Genomic DNA, 13012 nt, shown 5'->3' on the forward strand with positions numbered 1-13012 from the left:
TTTGCAAGAAAAACTAATATGTCAACATGCTTTTCCATTAAGCTGCTACAGTATATGCTTTTGTTGTGCTGCAAATGAGTCCTGATGTATTAAATACAGTACATGCTCTGAAGCACAGATGGAGTATATGAGTACACAGAGGAGTAGCATCACTGTTTATGCAGTTGAGCACTGAAAAGTTACATTGTATGTTATTATATTGTAAATGTAATGAAATGTAACTTTAAAATCACACATAATAAAAAAAAGTAAAGCGCTACTGCAGCAAACTTTGCAGCAAGTGTTTAAAAAGTCAGGAAGCAACGGAGACCCTATAGTGCTACACAGTGTTGCCTTTGAATGAATATCACAGAATAAAAGTGATCTCCAAGTAAAATTAACTGAAGACTCCTGTATTGATGTGTTAAACATTTAACTGGCTACAAACCATGTTTTAACCTGTAGAAAAAATAAACATCACTTCCCTACTTCAAATGCACCAGTTTACAGGTTTGTACTTATTGTTTCCATAATTTAAGATACCTCTCAAAATTTTTTGTATTGACTAACTTGCAGATTAACAGGTGTTTAAAATTATGAAGGGGAAGGGAATTAGAAGAGGGGTTTCCTGTCTGTTACTTTAAAATAAGTTATTTAAGAACACAGAGGCACAGATTGAAACTTTTAAGTGTACATTTTTTACTAAGGTTAGAAAGTTTTACTTCGGACAAAGTATGACAGATACATTGAATAAATTGGTGTAGTAGTGTGGTAGACACTGTTATTTTAGAGTCCTTTAAAACTTTACTTGTTATTCTGTAGAAAGTAGGTGAATAGGATTGGCAAGCTTGTTGGGCTAAATGGACCATTCTCATTAAAACTGTTCTAACACACTTACATAGCTTTATCACATCTATCACTCTCTCTAACCATTTCCCTTATACACATATACACATAGCCAGCATTGCCACCAGTGCTCCCCTACCATAAAATTTGCACCTTCCATTATTAACCTAAACATCTTCTGTTGGCAGCATACATCCACTCTAATTCTGTTCAACACTTCCCCCATTTCACTCAATTTTTCTGTCATACTCCCAATATTCTCCATTGTAATCCTTATACTCTCCTTCACACCTCCGACTCATTCCATCTCCTTTGTTTCCCTTGCCACCAAACCACCCACCCTACACTGATGGCAAAAAAGTAAAACAAAAGTGAAGGACAAGTTACTGAAATGCAATGCTGGTATGGAAGTAAAAGGCCTCAAGACAAATGCAGAAAAAAACTAAGGTGATAGTTGAATGCAAAAGGAAAGGAGTCGTGTAAGAAAGAAGTGGGTACATGGCTGTGCAACTTATGTGGTAGAGGATTGAATGAAAGGTAGTCTGTAGGCAGTTGAGTACAGCTTTTGTTTGTAAAAACTGTGTGTGCTGCAGAATGCTGATGTCATAAGCATAAATTTAGACATACAGTAAGCAACGTAGTTGTTTTGGAGAAAATAAGTAAATTCTGCTACATTGGTGACCATTAAGTGCAGACAGAGGTGCAGGCACAGCAGTAACAGGGAGGGTGAGAGGTGCATGGAAGAAATTACAGAAGCCATCTACCAGTTTGATCTCTAAAAGAAGCTAACTGGCTTTGAAGGGAAAAGTTTATAAAGGCTGTGTGAGGAGTAATACGCTCTATGGGATTAAGATATGGTCAATGAAGATGGAATATGTGAATAATCAAGTGAATGTCACAGAGTGCTAGGATGATTAATGCTGAGTTAAGAGAAACGACTGATGTGGAGGAGAGAAGTGTTATACTAAGCAGAAATACACCAAGATAGTTTGGGCATGTGGAGAGAAAAGCAAATACCTGCATAATGAGGTACACCAGATACAGCAATGGTTGGAGATAGTATCGAATTCTGCAAAAGGAATGGATCTCACCCCCAGAGGTTGCGTAAGAATGCAGAGAGCTGAGGAAAATATTTTGGGAGCCAACCTGCTAACTTGGGTATATATGGGAAATGACAATTAAAACAATGAGAGACAACTTATGTGACTCTGACTTTCAGTGGATTTGTGACATTTGATCAAAGGGGTGTATAAACCTGGCATCCATCATACTTGACGTGTAAAGTAATCATAAAATACAGTATTTGGAAGTTGGCTACATAAAAAATAAGTTCTAAAAGATTAAGTTTAAGCTGCTGAGCCATAGTTTGTTAGTTGTGTATTTTATACCTTACATAAAAAATATTTTTCTGTACTTTCTGAAGTTCATAAACCCTGTGCATGTAGGTTTTTTAATCAATAAAGTGTCCTCACATTTATATCTGATATCCCCCGGTGGCTAGTTTTGCCTATTTTGTTTTGATACTATTAAACAGGTAAGAGACATTTCTATTGGAGAAACCACTTCTAGCACAGTCTAACATTTTCTGTTGCAGAAGAACTGACTAGCTGTTGCTCATTCCTCATTTTAAAATGAGCTGTGGCTCATTTTAAGTTCATTTTTCCCCAAGTACATATCAGTAACTTTAGGAAGTGGTCATCAGACAAAAGTAAATCCATGCAAAACAGGAAACAAAGACATAAGCACCAAAATGCAGTGCGTCAGCTACTGTATTTTTACAACTGCATGAATGAGAAACCATCAGAAACAAACTTGTCATCTCCCTATTATTAAACGATAGGTGCCCAGTCAATAATTAATGTGTGCAATAGCTTGTCTTTTTAAACACAAGGTGAAGACCATCCTACCACATCCTGTGTTCATTACGCCTATTTGCCAGTCACATTACCTCATTAGTCTAGGCAGGGGAGTTATATTTCAGAGGGCTGGGATAGACAACAAGGATCCTATCATGCCTTCCTCTACCTCTACCTCACACAGTAAAATTTCCATGTTTTCCTACTGGGGCTCGGAATACCACAAGAAAGTAGTGTATGTCGGAATCTAATAGTGTGCTAGTTAATCACATTGTGATTATTTTGTTTTGTTCATAATAGATCTTTTAAAAGATTATCAGATTTGCAAATTACACATAATTGCAATTAATTGCAAAAGAAAACTGATTTGAATAATATTTCCCAAGATATAGTTACTTTCACTTGAGCATGTGCCCATCGCACCACAAGTTTCTTCGAGAGCGCCAGCTTTCCATTTAAACAGTGAATAGCACGTTCAGCTTCCTGGAAAATAAAATAAAACAAAAAGAATATAGTCTTTCTGATGTTGAAATTATATCCTTAAAGTGGAAGTTATTAAACTGTTTTAATTTAGACAGTAGATAGTAAATTACTCTTTGATACACTGCAGCCTTACATATTATCATAGCCTTCACCGTCAACATGCACCTACCAATGTTGAAGAGTTTCATTACAATAAACGTATATATAGATTTTAGAGAGTTAAAGTAAAATTACCTTTCTTGTTGTAAACCAATGCAATGGAAAATACTAAGGATATGAAGTTTTACACACTTATTACATCTATATTGAAATGTTTCATTTTTAAAGATAAAACATAAAAAATGGCATTTTTCAACAGAAACTTTTTTTGTTCCAGAAATCAAGTAATATATAGTGTTTAGTGAAAATGATATTTCTACATAGGTAATGAACAAAAGTAACACATATAAGAAATACATTAAAATAAAATGCTGTTTATGTAGGCTGACAGATTTGCTTACATAAGTCTTGCAGCAGATAATTTGGTCACAAAAGCAAAAACTGGGACAGTAGACAAGTGTCAGCAGGGTACAATGATTAACAACAAATAAATCATTTATTAAATAAAAGTACATAAAGCAAGTCAACTCAAACAGCCAAAAGTGAAAGAGATCTGAAAGATGTTTACTGACTGAAAGTATACACAGATATTACTAAAAAGAAAGTGACATCATATTCTAAAATGAAAGTTTACATGTATGCTAGAAAGTAGGATATATATGTCAGGTTTTGCTCAACTATGGTTACAGTACTGCATGGGACTTTGGATTGATAGTGTTTCAACACCAGATATTCAAAAGTTTGAATATGTTTAATATAGTATCTATCTAATTTTGTGATTAATTCTTCATTTATGTCTCGAAATTGCTGTATTCCCTCAATTCTAGGAATCCTATTGCTTTTTATTAAAGAGAATGTTGGCAGTTTCTCTCTAGCACACCAAGATACTTTTCTTAAAGTGTTGGTTTTTAATGAACACAAATAGTGATTTTAATTTTACTTCCATGCCATCTTCCTGTCCATTAACCAAAGTTTATCTAAAACTATTACAAGTACTTGGTTTGGCTCTTATAAAATAATGACCAAATCTTATTCATTGCGATTAAAAGATTGAATAAGTAAGTAACTGAATTTACCTCTTTTGTCTCAAAATTCACAAAACAGTAACCTCTAGGCTGCCCTTCTAGAGGACCAGATTTATGAAACAGGAAATCAAACTGCTTGACTTTGCCAAATTTTTCAAGAAGCTTAATTAAGTTGAACCTGTGAAAATAAAAAAATAAAAATATAAAAAATAATTAAATGTAATATTTGAACATATACTACAATGGAATGTAAATGGCTGCCAGCAAATCAATTGTTAAATGTGACAAGGAAGAAAATCAACAAATGGAAAAAATCACACTTGGAAGGCATGGGAGTTAGAGATAGATGTATCTACTGTATATCATTCTGTTGTGCATCTGCTTACATACTGAAGTAAACTGTGTATCAGCAGAGCAGCTATTCTGGGAGTTTTCTGGAATTACATTTATATTTGTAAGATGATAATATCTGTAATATGTTGAATCTTTTGCAATTTATTTGGAATTTAATACTTTTTTTCTTTAGTCAAATATTTTTACTTATAGTTTTAAACATTGCTGAATTTAAATATGTATTTATTTTATAAATATTACAATTCACTTTGTTAATTTTGATCTGTGTTACGTTTGAAAATTTTCCACAATATCATGCTGGTTTTTAAGAACACCTTCACTTTGTAGGGATGGGGATGGGGGATGCAACATCACCTGTACAATGGTTTATTATTCTGACACAGTATCAGAAAGATAGAACAAGTAGATGTTTTAAGGACTGGGAGATGAAATTATTCAACCAAAAAGGCAGGTAAGGATTGATAAAATCATGTCAAGTCAAAATGAATCTTTCACTAAAACCAAAACACTAACCAAAAAAGAGAGGTGAAATCATTGCCAGAAGTTCAAAACAATAATAACTAAAAGACGTACAAACTGATACACAATGGTTGTTGAAGTTATAGTGCTCCTAGTCATGACAGTGGAGCGATAAAACAATATGGTGACATGGGAATTCTCAGAACATGAAGGTTCCAGGCAAAACATGTAACAAAAACAACCACAAATTTAAAACAAATAGACACACATTAACATGGAACACATACTATATATGTCCTCCTACATTTGCACATGCATATATACATACATATGCTTCCATACTGTCAAAAACTAACAGCATATTTTAATATTTTTAAATAGTACCATTTGTACAAAATTTCTTCCAAAGATACTTGAAAAAATCCAAAAAATGTCACAGGCACAACTGTTTGTACAAAATACGGAAAACTTGTCCTTCTCTTTTCCCCCTGAAACTCATCTGACCAGAAAAATCTAATCCAATTTTCCAAACCAGCTGCTACAGACTACATGGCCCATATGCCTTTTGTTTCTAACGTACTTGCAGTTGTCTGCCTTCCTATACTAATGCTGTCATCAACAATTGGCCACAAACTAGCAATAAGAAAAAAAAAAAAAAAAAAAAAAAAAAAATGCTCTCAGAGATCCAATCTTCATGACACTGATTGGTTAAGCAGAGTTGGATATGCACATAATAGAGAACATCATTCTATTACTGTAATCTTTGACCAATGAGGACAATATGCTCACAATTTGAAATTGTAATGTAATAACCATTTATTTTTGCTGCAATAACTCTGGCATAATTAAGTTAAAAGGGAAGACCTCAAAGATTTTGGCAGCAATTGAACATAAAGAAATAATTTGCTGATGATAAAACTGCCTTAAATATAACTTTTTTCAAAACATTTCTCTTGGAGATGCCACCCAATATCAACTGTTGAAACTGTACTCCCTATCCAAGATAAAGACACAGAAAGTTATCTTCAAGATAAACCGGTGCTTTCAAAAGAGTGTAACACTAGATAATGTAAGACAGTACTCAAAACAAAATATGTCAAACTAATTTTCATAAATGAATGGAAACTAAGACAGAGCAAAATACCTTGTTCATTGATCTGTGTCAGCTTACAATAGTACATTGTACACATACTTCTTGACTCGTATTCAAAATATTTCTGGGCCTATTCTAAGGCTGGGCAAAACAATGATAAAGATAATTATCGCAAAATAACTTTTCCTCGATAGAAATGTAAGACATGATCAATAGAAGCTTGATAGAACTCATTCCATCCATTTCAGACAACATGAAAAGCCAATGTTAATGAGAATAGCGCCACACTGAACCAATCATGTGGCTGGAATAGAGTTACAGCCACATCAGGTTAGGATGATGCACACAGTACTGAGCACAGTAGCAGTTGGCCTGGCAGAAGCACACGAGTTGGCGTTTGGGCTGCAGCAGCCATACACTATGGAGTTAACTTACACTTATAAAATGCTCTGAAAATGTCACTCACCCTTACAAAATTTGTTTTCCTTGCACACAGACCTTTAGCGGTAATCTAACTCCATAGTGCACACCAGTACGTCAGGAGTAGGAGTGAGATAAAAGAGAAAATTACAACAGAAAATGTTAACAAAATCTAGAAAAAATTTGGCGTTACCAAAGAAGACACTCCAATGGACATGGCCCAAAATTCAAAAGATGACGAAATTGTTGAAAAGAAGGTAGTAGTAGTATACAGATAATTTGGCTATTTAAAGTCCGACAAAGCACAGTAGCCTGCACTGGAAATTGTGTCGAAAGCAGGTTCCCACAAACACAATTAATACTACTAATCTTTTGTACCATCTGAAGCAGTGCCATCCTTTACAGCATGCACAATGCAAGACTTTACAGTCCTAGACCCAAGCAAGTGCTGCACTAATGGGGATTTATTGTGCCTTTTTTTTTGCTTTGGAGTAGAGGTCTGTGTAGTACTTATTTCATTAAACCGTGTTAAGAATGGGGGCACTACAGTGTCATCTGGTGTAGCTGCACAAGGCAATGATTGTGCTTGCTCCTAGGTCAGTAGCAGTCAATTCCCAAAACTCTTCATTTTCCAACAGTAAAGCACAACTTTTTTCACCCGTTTTAATCATGCTTGCTTCAAACTGGGTTGCAAAAAGCACCCTTGACACAAGATTGTAGCTCGCATTAATATAATGGATGGTACCAGATATGAAGGAGGTTTTTTCAGAGTTTTTGGTCCAAGTATCAGTTGTGACAGCACACCCATTAATGGTCTCTAGCATATCATATACAATATCATTTCTCAGTTTTTGGTTTTTTCTACCATGTGCTGCGATACAGTTATCAGATGAGGCAGTATGTCTTTAAACTTTAGACTTTCCAGTTTTGGCTGCCCTGTTAACCAGGTACTGTTCAACTTGAATATAGCCCTCACCACACACTGTTGTAAAGCCCTATATCCTTCAAACAAAATTTGCACATTGATCCTGTGCTTCATTTTTAGCGTTAGTTGTTACTTTTGACAGGTTTGCAAAGAATGTCAGTTTAGTTTGACCCTTTGCTACTGCACACACATGGCTCTTTAAACCTGAGGTGCCTGACTTGTGTACCATTTTATGTTAGCACATTTACCATAGCAAGCAAATAGCACTTGGTTGCCATCGTCATTGATAACAGTTTTTGTAGTCTTGTACTATCCCTTTTTAATGCCGTCCGCTGTGGATGTAAGGCTGTCTCTAGGCTATGCAATGATATGATTTCTATATTCACAGACTTTAGCTTCCACCCATACAAAGCTGCTGACTGCTTGCTCCCACCCTAAAACTGAAAATCAGTCCTGCGCTACAAGCAGTTAGATTGGGTCCCCAAATTCTGTAGTGCAGACATCTACCTTGGAGCATAAGCTAACCACAACTGACTGAATATGTTCATTTTATTTATGTTCTCATTTGTTTAGATTTGAAAGTTGGTTGAATTTGTACTAAGTATATGTACTATTTATTTGTGGGTTTGCTTCCCAACCATGTAAAACAGTTTGAATCTACACAAAGGAAAGGAGATAGTATAGAGATAGGTTTTTTGAGATTTTACTTTGTATTAATACCTACTGTACTTTATTTATTTGGAACCTACCAAAGAATTTACTTTGTGCTCTCCTGTAAACCTTGAAATCTTTAAGATTTTAGTTTTAGATTTAATATTTTAAAATTAAGATTTTATTTATTTGGAGCTGATAAACAAATTGAGTGTGTTCTCCTGTAAAACCGGAAATGTTTTGACTACTCAGAATTGAATCTTCTTATTTTGTATTACCTAATTTTATTTATTTGAAATTGACTGAAGAATTTAGTTGTGCAGTTTGTGTTCCCTTTTTTAACACTTGAAGCTTTTGACTGGTCAGAAGTAAGATTTTAGTTTATTATATGTACCTATTTTAATTATTTCAAATACAGTTGTATAATGTTCTACAGTACAATATTTCAATTTCAGAAGAGATATTGATCAGTCTTAAAGACTCAGACAGTATTTCTATAATATATAAAACCATTTTAAAGTCCCTTCTAGATCCCAGAGTACTGTGGAAAAAGGATCTCTTACTCAACATTTCAGAAATAGAGTGGAAGGCAGCCATGCACAGAATTCATTTTACCTCCGTATGTGTAAAGCATTCAATTATTCAACTTAAAATTTTTTAGCAAGCACATTTATCTCATTTAAAATTGTCCAAAATGTTTCCAGGGCAACATCCAACCTGAAAACTTGGAACTCGAGCTCCAGCTTCACTAGACCACATGATTGATTGATAGATAGATAGATAGATAGATAGATAGATAGATAGATAGATAGATAGATAGATAGATAGATAGATAGATAGATAGATAGATAGATAGATAGATAGATAGATAGATAGATAGATAGATAGATAGATAGATAGATAGATAATTTTATTACTCCCAATGGGAAATTCACATTCTTCAGCAGCAGCATACTGATACAATAAATAATATTAAAGAATGTGGGCATGTACCAAATTAACATCATTCTGAACAAACATTTTTAAATGCCTATCAAGCAGCCTTGGTGTCACAATCACCCCTAATCCATTAATAGCGGTGTTTGGTGTACTCCCAGATGTACTTAAAGAGGAGAAGAACAAACAAACTGTAATCACCTTCACTTTACTATTAGCACTTAGACTTGTCTTGCTCAAATGGAAGAATCCTAACCCACCTCTGTTAAGTCAGTAGGTAACCAATGTTATATACTATTTGAAATTGGAAAAAAAAATGAAATTCTCTCTTATTGGATCTGTTCAAAACTTTTTTTTAAAACCTGGCAGGATCTAATCAATAATATTTTAGAATAAGCATTTATATTGGGGAGAAACACTCCTCTCTCTCTCTTTACTATTCTCAAACGTTTTACTCTGGCTGTTGGTTTTTCCTCTCTTTCTCGTGGGTGGGGATTGAATTGAATTTAGTTTTGTTATGTTTGACTTGCTTGTGTGCAATGTTACATGCTTTTAATAAATTCAATAAAAGAAAAAAATAGTGATTTGATTTATATTGATTTAAATCGTGATATATATTAATATTGACTGATATGAAAAAAAATGTTGTGATAAGATTTTTTTTCATAACGCCCAGCCCTAGTCTAGACCCTAATTGTGAAGAATGACCTACTTCACTGGGCCACATATTTTGGAAATGTCCCTTTCTCAGTCTTTACTGTAATAACATTTTACTTATCAGAAAGTCTTGGAATAGACAGACAGACAGACAGACAGACAGACAGACAGACAGACAGACAGACAGATAGATAGATAGATAGATAGATAGATAGATAGATAGATAGATAGATAGATAGATAGATAGATAGATAGATAGATACTTTATTAATCCCAAGGGGAAATAACAATAATATATAATTCTCTAACAGCAATGAATGACCTAAAATGGTGAAAGGTTAAGCAGCAAACTACCAGAGGTTTAAATTTAAAGTTTAGGTTAGCAAAAACTGAAAAAAGTACATTTCAGAATATTACAAATGGGCCTTCTTCAGGGAATAACTAATAGTTAGATCATTCACTGCATTTCAACTGATTACATTTGAAGATAAACTGGAAAAAAGAGGTGTTCTAAAACTTTTGATGGGTAGTGTAGATGAAAGTAATAGTAAAAAAGCCTTATTTTGTAAAGTCTCTAAAGATAAATCCAATGGTATGGTCAAATGGCTCTTTGAACAGGTACAAGACATCTGATCTGAATTGAACAAGATGTAGTATTATTACACTGACTTGTAACTTATGTAACTTATGGCGGAGTAGTGGCTCTGAGGCTAGGGATCTGCACTGGCAATCGGAAGGTTGCCGGTTCGAATCCCGTAAATGCCAATAGGGACTCTGCTCTGTTGGGCCCTTCAGCAAGGTCCTTAACCTGCAATTGCTGAGCGCTTTGAGTAGTGAGAAAAGCGCTATATAAATGCAAAGAATTAAAGAATTATTATTATTACTATTCAATCTTTAAAAAATACACTATTTAAAAATAAATTAGGAACATTAAGACCTAATTTTACAAAGTGGGTCAATAAACACATTCAGTGCCATTGATATTGTTTGAGACGATGACACATTTTTCCTTGATTTACCCCACTGCTCCACAATTTAAAATTACAAATCAAACAATTCTGCATGGTCCCCCTTACTTCGATAAAACAAACAAACAAACAAAAGTCTCTAAAATTTTCATCAGTGTTTAAGGATTCTATTTGGCTGAATATAGTACTGATAAATACCTTGGATTAGTTTAAGTTAAAAAATATACCTCATTAAATAATCACAATCTAAATAGCTTAACAGATGGATGTAATAATTCAAAACCTAGAAATAAAACTGTATGTTTACAAACCTTTGGTCAGAAAGTAGTGGAACTAGGCATTGTGTTTTGGCCAGATCTAGGATCTATATCCTGTCATCTGATGTGAACATGAATCTCAATGATAGCAATTCCTTATTCTCAACTCTTTCCCTTTCCTCTGGATTTCCGCCTGGCACTTCTAATGCTATTCAAATTCAGACATAAGACTTCTTCTAAACAATGCACAGCAGAAGATCAACAGCAATAAAAACATACTTAGACACATGCTAAATCTATCACTACAGAAAATATTTCCTTGTCAATAAGTCAATGTGCTACAACATGAGGTTTATACTGTGTGCTGCATTTTGTCTTCTGCAAAAATCATTTGAAGAAGTTTTTTAAGCATAAAAGGTGTATGATGCAGTTGTCAAACATACCATTAATATGTAGAGTGTGTCATTTTTTTAACATTTGTTACTGGATGAAGTACAGTCAACGCAAAACTTGCATAGAAACAATGAATAATTGTAAATGTTTAACATGTACCCTAACGTATTTGAATCCTTGCTAAAGTTTACACTTTTTTGGTTGAATGTAGTAGAGAAAATATTTAAAAGTTTGTTCTAAATCAGTCTATAATGTTCATGTTACAAAGGACTACTGGCCCCTCCTGGGGTTTATTTTCTCCAGGAACTTACTTAAACCGAAACGTAGTTTTTGTATCCTCTTTATCAGCAGACCAAATTTTCTGATAGCTGGAAACAATGTTAGCATAACTTTAATTACAATTTAACCAAAGGTGTTAACTATGGAATTATTGTTTAACTATGTTCTTTAATTATTTAACTATGTATAAAATGTTGTTTAATTATGTATTTTACCACTGATGCACTATCTGCAAGTCTGTGTAGGTACTCAGTAATTATGTCTATATGAGAAAATGAATTGACCTGAACTTAATTTCTAAGTCCCCTTTCCAAGAAAGCAGTACTAACCCAATGCCTGACTTGGTCCACAAAGGAGGAAGTGGTGAGTTGTAGATTAGAGAGAGGAGCAAGATTGCTTATTGATACAGCAGAAAGTAATTATAAAGTTCAGCTGAAGAAAAATTTTCTTAAGGAAAAAGAGAAAAAACATCATGGTAATGGGCGGCACGGTGGCGCAGTGGGTAGCACTGCTGCCTCGCAGTTGGGAGACCTGGGGACCTGGGTTCACTTCCCGGGTCCTCCCTGCGTGGAGTTTGCATGTTCTACCCGTGTCTGTGTGGGTTTCCTCCGGGCGCTCCGGTTTCCTCTCAGAGTCCAAAGACATGGTGGATTGGTGATTCTAAATTGGCCCTAGTGTGTGCTTGGTGTGTGGGTGTGTTTGTGTGTGTCCTGCGGTGGGTTGGCACCCTGACCGGGATTGGTTCCTGCCTTGTGCCCTGTGTTGGCTGGGATTGGCTCCAGCAGACCCCCGTGACTCTGTGTTTGGATTCAGCGGGTTGGAAAATGGATGGATGGATATCATGGTAATGAAACACAGGTATGCAAATGTCACTGTCATCAGCCATATTAGCTACACAGGAGATATTTAAAGACTACAAAAACATTGGATATGTGAATAAATTAAATATATGTTAAATACAGATTTTTCTTCAAAATGATACTCTTTTGAATGTATGTGGTGGGATAGTGGTTGATTTTGACTCCATTAATCAGTTTTGTCATTTTTTTCGTCTTTGCTGTTAATTATAAAGTTTATAAATCTATTAAGTGAGCTTTCATTGTCTGGGAATATCTTCTGTCTATATCAGTTAAAGGGTAAGTTTGAAATTTTTCAAGTCAAAGTTATTTCTTCACAAACATGGCAAACAGTGGTCTCCACAAGCAAGACTTATTTGTGTGTAGAATAACAATTTCAGATTAGCCACCAAAAATCACAATAGTGATAAACATATTAAACTGGGGCGGCACGGTGGCGCAGTGGGTAGCGCTGCTGCCTCGCAGTTGGGAGATC

General features: G+C 34.7%; 1 protein-coding gene across 3 annotated transcripts in view; it reads right to left on the reverse strand.

The window, feature by feature from the left end:
- Positions 1–13012, reverse strand: part of rbm18 (RNA binding motif protein 18) — a 56167-nt gene that overhangs the window by 14814 nt on the left and 28341 nt on the right. For all 3 annotated transcript variants that reach the window (XM_028809231.2, XM_028809230.2, XM_028809229.2), the window contains 2 exons: positions 4340–4466; positions 3078–3164 (listed from right to left, as the gene is read on the reverse strand). In XM_028809231.2, the coding sequence (XP_028665064.1) occupies positions 3078–3164; positions 4340–4466 (214 nt within the window). The remainder of the gene's footprint in view (positions 1–3077; positions 3165–4339; positions 4467–13012) is intronic.

Source organism: Erpetoichthys calabaricus, chromosome 9, assembly GCF_900747795.2.
Source record: "Erpetoichthys calabaricus chromosome 9, fErpCal1.3, whole genome shotgun sequence".
In the NCBI taxonomy this organism is placed as follows: domain Eukaryota; kingdom Metazoa; phylum Chordata; class Cladistia; order Polypteriformes; family Polypteridae; genus Erpetoichthys; species Erpetoichthys calabaricus.